This window comes from Cyphomyrmex costatus, unplaced genomic scaffold, assembly GCF_001594065.2.
Source record: "Cyphomyrmex costatus isolate MS0001 unplaced genomic scaffold, Ccosl1.0 scaffold36, whole genome shotgun sequence".
Classification (NCBI taxonomy): domain Eukaryota; kingdom Metazoa; phylum Arthropoda; class Insecta; order Hymenoptera; family Formicidae; genus Cyphomyrmex; species Cyphomyrmex costatus.
This window is the reverse complement of record NW_017277774.1, coordinates 3908373-3924264: the sequence shown is the minus strand read 5'-3', so window position 1 is coordinate 3924264 and position 15892 is coordinate 3908373. Positions and strand designations below refer to the sequence as shown.

The 15892-nt window shown below is 35.9% G+C and overlaps 1 protein-coding gene across 1 annotated transcript; it reads left to right on the top strand.

Moving 5' to 3' along the window:
• Positions 1-11943: 11943 nt before the first annotated feature.
• LOC108776504 (esterase FE4) lies at positions 11944-15441 on the top strand. The gene is made up of 9 exons (XM_018543130.1): positions 11944-12135; positions 12320-12608; positions 13312-13497; positions 13603-13805; positions 13953-14121; positions 14198-14364; positions 14465-14609; positions 14750-14882; positions 15176-15441. Exons 1-9 carry the CDS (start codon positions 11944-11946, stop codon positions 15336-15338), a joined length of 1647 nt encoding a protein of 548 aa, XP_018398632.1. The 3' UTR covers positions 15339-15441.
• Positions 15442-15892: the final 451 nt, after the last annotated feature.

Below are 15892 nucleotides of genomic sequence, written 5' to 3'. Positions count from 1 at the left end.
ATTAAATATATATTCTTAATATATTTACTTCTTTTATTTAATTCCGAACTTGGTTAGAGAAAAACTGAGAATCCCTCGTCGACTAGATATAATCGTCAATTGCGCTCGGAGGAAAGTTAGAGTACGCTGTCTGTTCCAAAGTTAACCTGATGTAAATTAAATTTATCAGGGAAGAAGCGTTTCCGTGTTGCAGACGAGCAAGGATACGGGATCGATCTCTGCGAAAAGTGCACCTCTAACGTCCGGGAGTTGCACGAATCTGGGAAAGGGTTCCGCACATCTCGTAATTACTTACGCGCGAGGCTCCTCATGTTCTTTCGGACTCCGACATCTGCTTGTGGGATTCCATCGCGGTTGAAAGTGGGTAATGCGATAGTCGATAACAACGTAAAGAGGATGCATCCTCGGAGCATTTATTCACACACGACAGCACGGGCAAGATTCATTCATCAAGCAAAGCAATCTTGACCGCTATATATGGTTTGCATACATCTTGTAACGATATCTCTTTTGTATGGCGTAACGAGAGCGATGAGATTAAATGGCTGGCGATCGATTTCAGTGACTAAAGGCTCACGAGTAGATTTTTATTAGATTTCTCCTTGACCTGAGACGGAACGAGATCTCGAAAGGAGGGTGTACGCTTCTCGCGAACGAACGCTTAATCTTCCCCGACGACGAACTGGTCCAAAATTTCAGCTAACGGCTTCGCCGTTCGTGATTGATTGGTCAGAAACGTAAGCTCGGCTAAAAGTTTTAATTTTAGAACCGCCTACGGATTCTAAGAGATTCTAAGAGATTTAACACAAACATTTTTTTTCATCCACAAGCTTGAGGCAACTCCTCCGATCGATTCAGCTCGTGTACCTACTTTGTGTTTTCACTTAAGCTTGCGGTGTTAAAGCTCGTCGTATGATTTGTTTTTCAATTCGGTACGATTACGATACATATACAACCGCAGACGCAGCGTGGACGTCGACACGATAATTCATTTCGATGTAACTGTGCAACTGCCCTCGGCCGTCTATTTACCGCCGGGCGCGTACATAACGTTAGATAGAACTTCAGCGGCGATGTAACTATAGATCTTTCTGATTACGACGTCGAGGCGGAAAATACGAGGGTATAAAATGGACGTTGCCCCCGCAAAAATCAGATAAGGGATAGGTACGGCGACTGTTGTCCTACTTCCTCACGCCGCTCGCATAGATGCGGATGCATCTTAAATTTATAACGACGAGACGAACAAGAAGCTGTCAAGTCCACGTGCTCTGACGGGATTTCATCTCGACGCGTTTCTAGTCGCTTACTACCGCTACTTTCGTCGAGCTCGTGTAAATGAGATGTCTGTCCGATAAAAGGCACATAACTTATGAGAAAATGATAATACGATACTTGTTCTTGTCTGTTAAATTCTTTGAGAGATCTAACATTTTTCGTATACTTTGATCATAAAGATTCAGTTTCTTTTTTTTTATCACGCGTATCTAACTTTACAAAATTATGACTGTATTTACGTATACAAAATTAATATATCATCGATAAGTAAGTTTGTTTAAGAAAAGTTCTTTTTTGTGTATCTTAACCCTAAGAGTAATCCATCGTGCAGATCAATAAACGATTGCAATACGATATCATGTACAAGAATCCTGCTACAGACAGAAGCTCCACCTCGCTTGTCCTTTTATACTTGTGTTCACTTTGACACCGCATCACAATTGTGTCTGGTTACAATTGTACAGGACTCCACAATCAAACATAGCATATCGGATGCAAGCAGATAGACGCGACCTAGATTTCGACCTTTCCTAGAAATATAGTACTCGAAATTATTCTTTGATCAGTTCTTGTAAAACTCTAAGCGAAACGTTCAAAATAGTAAATTGACAGTTTCGAAAAGATATAAAATTAAATTGTCCTAATTGTATAATATAGAATATCATATTTTTATTTTTAGAGAATAACACTCGATATATTTATGAAATAAATTATTAATCCAAGTGTAACTTTAAGTATATAACTTTCTCAAAATATTACAGTTTAAATTGTCCTGTTTGTTGGAAAGTTAAGACCTCCATATCGAGATTTGAGGATATCCTGTGAAGATACAGTCTCTTGAGAGCACTGGGGTCCTCGATAATTGACTCAGTGTGTCTTTAGTCCCCGGGTTCGTTTCCAAGGAACCTAATTTATTTCCCCTACGTGGTACTGCGTATATTTTTCGCGCGTACCGGTTCTCGTTCACGAATCTCTACGTTGCCAGAAAAAGATATCTCAAGATACGGATTTCGTCTGTAAATCTGATCCGTTTGTATCATATCCTTGTATTGGACAGCAATTCTATGCTTTACATATGAAACCGTACACGAAATAGTATACTTCTTTACTTTTGTCTCTTTGTTTAAAATTTTTTATGATTTCACATTTGCAAAAACTGTCATGTATGAAATAAATTCTAAATATAAATTATAAGAACATAACTAATCAAATAAATTATAAGTATAAATATATAGTACGTCTCTCATATTATTCGCCATAAATGAAAACATTCTAAATTACACACACACACACACACACGCACACGCACACGCACACACACACACACACACACAATAAAATTTGAAATATATATTTAATACTGCCAGTGCAAAAGTAATATAGTGAAAAAAGTATATCGTATATAATAAAATATAAATATATTGTATAATACTATGAATTTATTAGTATCATAATATTGATATTATATGTAATATTAATATATTATACCATGTATATATCATGATATATTAATTATTAGTATTATTTAACAATGTTTATACATATAAACTGAAAATATACTGCAGCAAAGTGTATTTTACAATTTTATTTTTTATGTAAAAAATAAAACGTTAATTATTTCATATTTGTATATTATTATTGCAAAATGAGCAGTTTACGATATTCAGATTAATGTTATATGTACTTATTCTTACGTTCCTCGAGAGACATTGAGTCTTATAAACTCCTTTTCATTTCCTGTAATATTTCTGAGGTTCTGGACTGTCTTACTTGTTTGCATATCTGTTGAGAAAGACAAAACTGCTTCTTTCTTTCTCTCTCATTACCATACTTTTCGTTATTATAAAATATTTATCTGTCTTGGAATAACATTTTGTGAGATGGTGTGTAATAACAAAGTATTATTGTATCGTTGTTGATGAAAAAGTGACATAACTAAAAAATTAGAATCTTGAAGATAGAAAAGGGGAAATCTCTCTCTCAGCTCTAAATATATTTATATTTAAAACAATACATTTGTCGACACATTGCTTACAGAGGAAGTATTATAACTTTCATAAAGGATTAAATTTTTATGCAAGAGCCTATACTAGGGTTGCACTGTTTGAAATTTGAAAACTTATGTGACACAGTTTTAAAGATTACATTATAATTGAAAGTATAACATAATAGGAAGAAAGTTAAGTTATGCATATTCACTAGCGTTTAATAAAACTTTCTTCCAATTTACAAAAAATTTTAAAAATATGATACTCTAGTAAGAAATTGTTAATTTTGAGATGTATACGACTTTTCTATCAACGCAGAGATATACAATATTATGTGCATCTTCAAAGTATATATGAAATTTGCTACGCGAATGTTTTGCGAACGTTTAGCGCACGTGCAATATTGTGCTTCCATAAACTTATATCGTCTTTTATTACACGGTTACAAACTTCACACTGTTTTAAACTTACTTCAAGTTTCTATTCTTTACTTTTTCCTTCTCGCTTCCGCGTCAGTTCTTTCGAAAATGACATGTCGGAGTGGGAATCGATTTATATGATCGATTAAGTAATGCAATTGTGACTACTGAGTTTGAAACTCGCCCATTAGACATCAAGAAACTGCCGAGAAAATCAAGTTAAAAGTTTACAAGTAACAAGCACGAAGCTCCCTTGCGCGCGCGAATTCTTTCTCTTTCTCGAATATACGGGTAAAAATCATGTCGTACGATGATAAAGCGGACTATTCGAGCGAACAGACAACTTGAAATTGAATGCAGCGCCGATCACCTTTTTCGCATCTCTCTTCTCTATTGCACGAACGTTTGCGTTACACGGGTATTATGTTCGGCACATTTCGCGCGTATTATTCGATAGCTAGACAAAACGTTTCCTGTGACAGCCCGAGGGAAGGAAAGGGCGATACCACTGGGACGGTCTGCATTTACGAGCAAGAAGAATACAGCGCATAAGACATACGGTTTTAGACGGTTTCCAGCCGCGGAGTACGACGTCTTACAAAATGCAACCACTAAATTACGGTCCTTACGACAGGCTGCGTCGTAAACATTCATATCTCGTTGTTTGACATCGGATACAGAGCGGGAGCGCAAACAACTGGAGCTACAATATGTCGATAAAAAATGTGCTCCATTATCATGAAATTTTGTGTATAAACTCCTTCTTTTGCCGATCTCGGCCGGCTCTTTCCGTAAAGAGACGCAACGTCGCCTCGAGCGACGTCAAAAGTTCCGTAATCAGCCGACGGCAATGTTAAAGATTATGACACCTCTCCGTACGCGCTTACGCTACGGTATCAGCTTCTCTCTCTCATATAATGGTAGACATCCTCTGTGAAAACCGTATCTTTCGTACTGTCGATATAAATTCGAATGCAATGTTTCGTTCCAATGTTCTCACATATGACATGAAATCCTGTTGTGATGTTATTACCTCCGAATGCAAAGCAAAGCGCAGATATCACGTTGCTGAGGAAGCGAACGTCAATAAACGATACGATCTTGCTGTGTCAATGTATTGTTCGTAAGTTGACCTTAAGCCATTAATTTGGATATCTGTGAAAATCATCTTGCGATCAGTTGGCGATACACTCGATGATATCCAACTGGCTCCGAAAATCATACATTGTGCCGTTTGATCGGCTAATGTCGGTTATATAGACGACGCATGCTGACCGCACTGCAATAAATATCGATAATCGATATTCCACCAGAGGCGATTTGGTTCGAGCCCGCGCAACGCCAGCAAGGTGCACCACAAGAGCGCAAGAGAAAGAAAAACCGAAAGGGAAATGGAACATGTGGGACTGAGCACGAGAGACGAGATCTTTGACGCCTTCAAAACCAGAAGCGGCACTCTGCTTCGTATTAAAAACCTTACGCTCGAAAGGACGCTTTCAGCCGCAATGACCGACTGTGAATGACGAATTTGTGACCTCCTTTGCAAAAGCAATTATGTTTTATTCCTCTTCCCTCGTCCTCTTTTCACTATCCGGAGTAGCGGTATCTAACCCTTCTGGTACCTTTTCGTTCCATCTCACTCTCTGTTCCCTATTCGTCACTCTTCTTTTCTCTGTCTGCTCCTCTATCTGTCACTTCTTCTGCAGTCATGAACAGTTGGCTTTTACATTTGCAAGTCTCTCGCACGGAAAATCGCTCTTACATTCAAATCAAAAGACCTGGTCGTGCCGCTAGAAATGCTTTACTTTCATCGCGGTTCAAGTTTTGCTATGTTCAATTTCCATTTAACAGACCTTCTTGTTGCTATTCCGTTATTATTGTTGTTTTTACTGTTTTTAGTAAGCTATGAACGTTGCATTGGAACAAATTTTTTTTTCGTATTTTGCCCGATATAACGTATATTTTTTTTAACTTAATACAGAATAAGGTAATACAATTTCGAGCATGGAAAAATTCAAAATAAAATAAAATTTGAATCCAATTTTTGAAATTCAAGTTTGATAATCTTTTCATTATGTGGAGGGTACTGAAGGCTCAAAGGGTATACCAAATAAAAAAAAATCAAACTTTAACTTTTGAAAAATTGAATTCGAATCTCATTTAGAATTATACTAGGATGTTTAAAATTGTACCACTTATCCTATCTTTCTTTATAAAGTAATTAGGCAAAATTGCACATATCGATCGGTTTTATCGTAGCGTCCGCTGTTATTGCAAGCAGAATTGCAAATGCGATTGGTCAGTTTTAGTTAAAGCAACAGAGCGATGCACACAGCGGATCGCTCTTGATGCCTAGGTCTTTGTACCAAAGAGCTGGCGAAAAATGTTCGAATGATAGCAGGACATATGACATAAAAGCACACAAATAAATATTGTATTTTACTAAAAGACGGTTTCTAAAAAATATAAATATCTGTCGGACAGATCTATAACTGCGTTTTAATCGGTAGATTGACAAATTTTCTATATTTTATTTTGAACAAAAAATGGGTATTTGTTCGATGACTTTGATAAAACTACGATAAAGATTTATTTTTAATTCTCTGTACGCCGAATAAATAGTAAAAAAAATTATATATTTTAGTATCTGGCTTCAAGAGGCGTTACACGAGACGTTGAACTCGTTATAGAAGCAACTATATAGACTCTAATTTAACTTTTGAATAGACTTTAGTTGCCAGCAATATTGATTATTTTGATTATTTGTTATTATAAATTGACGAATAATGGGAAATAATTTGCAATAGTAATCGATCGTTTTCTTACACCAAATCGTCACATTTTTTTGTTGTCCCTTGATTTGTTCCTATAACAAAATCAATAAATTTCTCTTAGTGTATATTTTCTTCTTTGCTAGAATTGAGGTGGATAAAAGAATAACTTGTACTCGGATAATTGCTTCCTAATGGCCGCGAATATGATATCTCACTCTTCTTTCCATTACGCTTTGTTCTCTATTGGTCTCGATCTTCCGTCGATATAACGAACTGTTTGACATCAATCCAACGATTTAATGACGATATTATATTGCATAATCCAACATATATTTACATCGCATGCTATGAGAAACTTTTATATCACACTTGCATAATTCGAGAACCTGCATAAGCAAAAATCTCTTACATTTTGTTTTAATAATTATTCTATACTCATGGACAGTACGATACGTAGCATCAATATGCGAGAAGATTTTCATTTTAGTTAGTCCATGACTTCTGACTTAAAAAATTTATATGCCGTATACCGCGTTCCATTTTGTTGCGAGCAGTTTATGCTTTAATAGGATTCCCGCGCGACGAAACTACATTTTCCAATTCGCATACCATGCGAGTCTCGACTAGGGGTAGTAGGTAAAAGGGTTCGCGCGTGAAACTTAATAAATTAATCCCGTAAACATGGAGAATCGCGTTGCGCCGGCTATTCCGCGCGTGCATCATGAACACGTGCACGCATCCGCGGCGATGCGATGGCGGGATGCAATACGTGCTCGCGGCTTTGGCTATGCAAGTCCCGCGGAAAATATCAGTGTGTACAGCGATGAAGCGTTCTGCCAACCCTCTCTCTCTCTCTCTCTCCACATCGCGTGATATATTTACTTAATAAACGTTCCGAACGGCAGGAAAATTTAAATTAAATTTATTCAGTGAAAACAGCGTATAGGCGCGAGGGCGGCCGCAGCATTGTTTGCGAGCGAACGAAATGCGCATAGCCGGGTGACAGTGTGAGAGAGCAAGTGAATAGGGGTTGGAGGTGACCAGCGAAAGGACAAATGGACATAGAAAAAGAGAGGCGAGAAAGTAGTGGATGGCTAGAGCGAAACAGACGGAGGCGAATAGAAAAGCGGACATAGAAGGAGTGTATAGAGATAGAACCTGGGAGGAAATAGGGCGACGAAAGAGCTATGAAGGTACAGGATTGTTAAAACGAAGTGAAAAGCTCGAGAGGGATGGCGGCGTATCTGAGTGACGGCGAGCCGTTGATTCGGCTGCGGGAGGAAAAAAAACGTGAAAATATGCTCTCGGCCACGCTTTTCGTACGACGAAAATGTGTCAAATTCGCGCGTGCTCCGTCTGCCGTGTACGTTCGAGCTGAGCGGAGCCGCGTCGCGACGCGCGTTGGGGAGGATCGGTGATGATGGCGCGCACTGCGACAAAGGGTACGGGTAACGGCAAAAAAAATATTCGTTCGCGTTTCATTTCGTTCGTACACCGGGCGCGTTTACTGCCTGGTCACCCGACCGTGTTGTTTTCGTATTATCCGAAATTCTTCCGGTGTCAATGGCCCGTAATTCGAGCAAACAACGACCAGCTAAACGGCTCACGACTGCGGTCTGTCCGTTCATAAATTCGTGCGGGTCTCTTTTATCATTGTCGCGATGCGTTTCGCAAACTGCGCGACTGCGTAACGCACGATTGAGCACTCGGCCACCTGCATTTCACATACTGTGGCGAGAAATTTTATTGTGCTTTACCATAAGTTCCACAAGTGTTCGTTCAATTACTTGTGTGTGCGCGTGTGAAGTGCTCTAAATGAAGTTAATAAAAATCCTTTTTGCATTTCCTGTGTCATACATATATTTGCGGTATTTATTAAGAAACAAGCAACGCACTTTTTGAAATGATGCCAACAATAAGAAAGAGGGTTATTACATAATAAGTTTTCATCTTGTTATACATGAAAAAGAAAGTAGAAGTATGCCTTAAGTTTTTGTTACATTTGCAGACTTTAAGTTTGGATGACTCGAGGCGGATGCTGATGTAAACGTTCGCCTCAAATTGCCGCTTTCACACATCGCTTGTTTCTTGAAAATTAGCATGTTGATTAAAATTCGACTTGAAAGTCGCTTTGAAACATGAAACTGAGCTGTAAGTTTCTCGGGTAGAAAACGCGTAGGAGCGAGAGCCGTCGATGCCGGGGCGTGGACAAAGTGGTCATATTTCGCACAAGTGTCCCATGTCTACCCTTTTGTCTTTTCCCTAGCGGCAACCGTTGAAAGCAGCTTGCTGTAAGCGGATATTCTATTTAGGAAAAAAGTTGGAAGCGCGCTTGTTCCTTACCGTTGTATAAAACTGCTTATCGACCAGCTTGTCCTCCTTTACTGCATAGATCCACTTCGTTTGAATATGCAAACTAATTTATTTCTATACCCTCTTTTCTCGGATCAAGCAATATATAAATACGATCTTGTAAAGTACTTTATTTAGCAGAAGAAGCGCACCGAAATCGCTAAAGGGGATGGCGGATTGTTTGCGACGTGAATCGAGTGTGTACCTATCGGCTGCTTTGCATAAATTCGGTCTGACTGCGACGCTGCATTTATGACGAGGGCAACGCCGTTTTCAACGGAATCATTGCCGCCGGCGAAGAAACTCCTCATGGAAAATCACGTTGAAGTTTGAAAAATTCGATGGCACGCTCGAAACAGACTGAAACTCACTCGGGGGAACGCTGGGTGGACGGCTGCAATTGCTCACGGAACGTATCTTCCTTCTCCCGAGCACGGCGAACAGATTGTCAGAAACCGTCGGATCGTTCGTTAAAGCGAAAAATCACGTGCACGAGATTTACTTCGATTTCATATTTTTTCTATTGCATCGTCTGTCGACGCCGTTTCCAAATGTTGATTTATCGTGAAATAAACTTTGCTACTCATAACTAAATATCGGAAAATAAATATTTATCTTACTGAATTTTTGAGAGATAAAGAAGCGCTTTTTTCTATTTTCAGATCACTCTGACAAAAATATTGTAAAGCAATAACCTTTATTTTTTATTGACGTATGAAATATCTGTCGCGAAAAATTTTAATTATGTCATAAATTCGTATAATAATAAAATTTTATATTGTAAATATTGCACGAATTCAATAAAAAATTCTCTTTTAACTCGACCTTAATTACCGTATAATTCGTGAAGTTAGCATCAAGTACATGGTCTTAATCATTAAGGCATACCATTCAAATTCATTCTACTTAGTTTGTGCAGCTGTGCTCACCTCATTTCTTCTCTTTACATCTGCTTTTCTATTTGCGTGATGTAAAAGTAAATTATAGATTCCAAAAGTGCACTTTATGCACTCTACCTCAAAATTATACTTGAAATTTTTTCAAAGCAATAACATAAGAATTTTTTAATATATTCTTGCATAATATAAAATTACGTAACGTGATCAATAGAAAGTTGAATTAATTGTGTTTAAAATGAGGTAACCAGACCTAATATGGGTCAAAAGGTTCTACATATATATGTATTCACTGTTTGTAGGTAATTACGATTAATTCAACAGTAACTCGTGCAGATTACTCGTTTGACTCGATTTCATCAATTTATTGCTCAATTTGTTCATTCTATTATCATTAGTAAAGCAAAACGCGAAATGTCATAGTCGCGATATAATATTATATTTCGTAGATTAAGTAATTGCTTCCTATAACTATGGTTATTAATTTCAATAGTTTATGATATTGTGTAGTCTGTATTCATACTTTACAACACTATACATATATTTAAGTTTGTATCTTTATATCACGTTTTTTTTATAATTAAAAAGAAGAAACTCTTTGTAAGACAGGACCAATATAGCCAATTAGGCATACTGAATATATACACATCGTAATGTTTTTTGTAACTTTTTTAATTCCACATCATGGATTCTAATTCATCTAATTCGCAGAAATAAGTAGATAAGTAAATAAAAGAAGTAGGTAAATTCAATTATCATTAACAAATTCAGTGTTAATTATGATTCGCTCAACTAAATATCAATAATAAACATAAGTATCTTCCCAGGTCAAAAACACAATTGAGCTATATACAAGATGTAATAATTACATAAAATTTATTATTATCAATATCATACGGAACGTTTTGACTTCACTAGTCCTCATCAGCGATAAATAAACTCATAGAAAATTAAAAACAAATAAATCAAATAAATTTAATTTAAATTACGCCAATGCATTATTAAAAATAAAAATAAGTAAACATGATTTTTAATTTAAAATTACGCCAACGCATTATAGAATATAAATTCAATATTTTGAGAAGATACATATATATATATATATATATATATAAATTCAATATATTTTGAAAAATAATTCATTGTATATTTTTGTGTCAATAAACATGTCAATATGTTAATACACTTATAGTTTTATAAAAGCAGCATTGGGTCACCTCATTATTTTTTATTTTTCCAATTGTTTTTACAAAAAAAGAGAAAATATTTAGATCATATTGGGTACAAATGTACAGAATTTCTTTTTTTTAATCTTTATTGTACCTATATAAATATTTAAATGTTTTGATATTGATTTGAATCTGTTTTTCATTAACATTTAGACATACTTCCCTTTTTAAATGTGATTCTAATTCTCAATTTTAGACTCTCAACAAAAAAAATTAGAAAAAGATCGTGAAACTTACTAGTAGAGGTATAAAGTCCGCGCGATTTAATTAAAGTTATTATTTTATTATTATTCCATTATATTGTTATATATTTTATTTTATTGTAAAGAGAGCCATTTTCTAAAAATATTTTGTTAATTCATTAGATATTTTCTATAAAAAGTTTATGAATAAAAATTTTGTAAATTTTGCTTTTATATTTGTTTTCGGCTGTAACAAGCTAAGGCAGAAATCTCATGAAAAATTTCGATTTTAAAATATATAGTACAATCACGCTGTCTAATATGACGTGCGGCTATTTAGAATTATATTTATCAAAAATATGTAATGAATACTATAGTACATCGCTGACGGATGAAAAATTTGCTAAACCTGTATCGTATCTGCGTATATTGCAGGAGATAACAATAAAGAGCAATTTATCTCTTTTATCTATGGTTCTTGAAAAGCCATGTAGTCTGTATGATGTACCTTATTGCGGATTACAATAAATTTCAGGAAGCACATTATGAACCTCTAATGAAGGTTATGTATCGAGGCTAAAGATAAACTGAGGAAATCCGACCTAACAATTCTACCTGAAAACCCGATGTTGCGCGGTTATAGTTGACACGCGAGATTATGGAGGCATCTCGTAAATTGCTCTACGGGTAACCTGTTCGCGCTATTATATTCCCTGAGTAGTAATTGCGTAAATATAGTCCGTTATAACCTGCTCTTTTGATCGTCAACGTGTTTTCTAAAGCTATAAAAGATGAACAATGACATGATCTTTCCGCAGTGTTAAAATGTGGTCTAACAAGTTCGTGTTATGTGCGTTTGTGGTCGCATGGGCCAAAGCCGAACAAGATGTTCAATTAGAAATTCCTCAGGGATTTCTAAAGGGCCTAAAGACTAGTACTGTAATGCAGAACAGAGCATACTACAGCTTTAAAGGGATACCTTATGCAAAGCCCAATGTTGGCCTTGATAAATTCCAGGTAAGTTGATTACCAGATATATGTGATACATATATATGTGTATATATATATATATATATATATATATTTGCACGTATACATATATATTTTTTTAATAGACTTTCCACATTTAAAATACAAATTTGAACCGTAGAATTAAAAGAGTAATAAATTAATACTTTGAACTTCAATTCTTCTCTTTGAGATGCCGGAGCCAGCGGAGCCTTGGGAAGGCACGTATGATGGAACCTATCATCGTTCGTCCTGTCCTTTCTTTTGTACAATACAACAAGATATAATTGGCGAGGAAGATTGTCTTTTTCTTAACGTTTATACTCCGGTATTGAACAAGGATGCTTGTAAAGCTGTTATGGTATGGTTCCATGGCGGTAATTTTAATCATGGCATGGGCGACGATGTATTCTATGGGCCTGACTTTTTAATCGAGCAAGATGTTGTTCTTGTGACGCTTAATTATAGACTAGGTGTAATTGGTAAGTAATAAATGTCGCGTCTTCAATCGTGTTTTTTGTAAGGCACTGCGTTTAAATAACTTCTAAATTATCAAACCTTGAGAGGCATATTTATACGGAAAGAAAGATTTTATTGAATAGTTAAAAATTGAATTACACTCTTAAATTTTATATAATTGTCAAATTATATCCAGTTTGAGTTTTAATCATTTCTATAGGTTGCTCTTTCTAAATATGTCGTTAATTTAACTAAAATAATAGAGAGTCAAACAATTTAATTTAAATTAAACAAAATGTATCAAATTTGAAATTCAAATTTAATTTATTATTTACTAAGTGTATAAACACGAACGTCGTTTACTTTGAAACCAATTACAGAAATGGATTGATTTACATTCTGATACTTATATGGAAGTTGAAAATATTAAAATGTTATTTAACTCAAGAAACTGTCATTACTCTTTTAATATCTGAAAAAGTGCAGAGATTTAAAAATAATTTTGTTGAATCGCGTCAAAATAATTATGTAGGACGCTCAAAGGACGCTGTTTGTTTGAAAGTAAAAACTTTTTACAGCACATCGCTCATCACGATTGAGTTTTCTGTATAATTATTTTGATAGTTCAATCAAATTATTTTTAGATCTATATTTAGCTAAATTTTTAGATACTTCTGCAAAATCGTTCTTTTTGTACATAATCATTATCCTGTTATCGAATTATAGGATTTTTAAATACTGGTGACAAAAATGCGCCTGGTAATGCTGGTCTAAAAGATCAGGTAATGGCGCTGAAATGGGTCAAGGACAACATACATTACTTCGGCGGCTGTCCCACTCGAGTTACGATCTTTGGCGAAGATGCAGGCGGAAGTTCCGTCCAGTTTCACATGATGTCTCCTATGTCCGATGGTGAGATGTGTGATTACTTGACCGAAATAAACTTTTGTCTCTTTCACGTCAGTATAAAATATGTATGTAGGATATATACACACAATACGATTTATCGTGCTACAGGTTTATTCAATAAAGCTATTTTGCAAAGTGGAAGTGCGGTAAATACATGGGCGATATCTTACGATGCCAGAGATATAGCCTTCAAATTGGGTGAGAAACTCGACATTGATACTACCGATTCTGCTGAGCTAGTTACTAAACTCGCAGAATTTTCTCCAAAAGAATTAATTGCGGCCAGTGATGATTTACCGTTCCTTAAACAGGTATTGCGTTAATTGAATGTATTATTTCCTTGTTGCACGCACGAGAGATAGCATTTCAAATTACGCTAAGTGAAGTTTACGGTACACTTATCCGAAGCAGACATTACGTTAACGAGTATTGAGCGGGGATAATCATTTCGATTGCAGAGCGCCATGAACGGCCGCGCCGAAGCGTTTATTCCATCGGTGGAAGCTGACATAGGACAAGAGATATTTCTGCCGGCCGATCCCTGGACGCTTTTGAAATCCGGAAAAATTGCCGACGTGCCCGTTATGGCCGGATTTACGGCCGATGAGTCTTCCTTCTATGTGCAGAGTAATCACCGATACGATATTACACGGAAGTTACATGCTCGGCGTCATGTAAACGATATGAAAACATTTGTTTCCAGTGCTGCTTGGTAATATCGACCAGATAAATGAGCACTTCGAGAACTTCCTGCCGAACGACTTGAATATAACCGATGCTGGGCAGAAGAACCAACTAGGTGAAAGCTTGAAGAGCTACTACTTTGGGGATAAATTGATCTCCACGGAAACCACGAAAGAGTTCATGATGGTGAGTACTTAACGTTAATATCGTCCCGCTATCGCGAAACTTCGTGTAAGCAGCGCATAAGTTTAACGATGTGCATATTAAAGTTGTTTGTGCATTTTAGATGTTGGACGACGTCATGTTTGACGCAGGGATCGCACTCAGTTTAGAGGTATTAAGTTCCCGAATTTCGTCTCCAATTTACCAGTACATATTCTCTTACGAAGCTCCGTTCGGTATGATAAAATCTTTAGTCCAAGTAGACGATGGTGAGTTACGAGTTATAAATGTCCGTAGGAAATTCGCTTTGTATTATGATGTAGTTATTGTACAACAAAATAGAGAAAAAGCGACGGTACATTTTAATAAACCGTATTTGTGTTTACAATTTTTATCTTGTGCAACTAAGGCGCTGCTCATGGTGATGATTTGACTTATGAATTCTATTCGGACGCGTTGAAAAACGTGCCACAACCAGACTCCCCCGCAGAAAAGATGGTGCGCATTTACACCACGTTGCTGACGAACTTTGCAAAAGATGGGTACGTCTATAGCTTTTCACAAAAAGAACGATTTTGCTGTTTACTAATTTGACTAAATATAAATCTGAAAATAATTGTATTGAATTGTCAAAATAATTATGAAGGACACTTAAGCTAAAATGTTAAAATTTTTTGCAGCATTTTTGCATCATGTTTGAGTTAAACTTAAAATTAATTTCAGATCTGTATATTCATAGTTAAATTTTGTACTATTTCAGCAAAATCATTCTTAACGTGTTGATTACTAATTTAATAGCAAGTACAAAATGGGAAAGCAATTGCGGTATTTTCAGAAATCCCACATCACATATGAATGAATATGTGAACGTGGACTGGGAGCCCAGAGGTATAGAAGATAACTACATGAATATTAATCAAGAGTTAAAAATGGAGAAAGGCTTACTACATGATAGAGTTGATTTCTGGAAGGACTTATACAAACTCGTTCTTGACTAGATAAAAAAATACATTAAACATTACGAGAATGCGATATAAATATACTGATCACATGGAATTTTATGGTAAATGGTAACATTTACTTATTCTAATGTGACCTGACGAACAATATATATATAATATATATTATATAAAGATTACAAATGTATACGTACAAAAATAAAGTTTTAATCGATGAATTAGTAAGATGCCTTGACGTTTCATCTTAAAAAGAGGGAAGCGAAAAGCGAGGTGATCGATAAAGTTTGTGTTGAATTATAAAACACCTAATTAGAAATTCATATTGCCTAATCGGCAATTACATTTTCTAACTAATATCAATTACCATTGATATATATATAACTGGTTATATCAACAGACTTTCGAATTATGGTTCTTCTATTTTAGATTACGCACTTATACGTACTTGCCGCAGCTATGTTTTTGCGGCAAGTGCAAAATCGTTGAAAGAGAAATATCGAGTCCATATCTGAAACAGAGAAATTGTTGCGGGAAGGAATGTTGATGCAACTCGGGCAAACTCTTAGCAGTTGGTTACTGTGGTTGAGATTGGC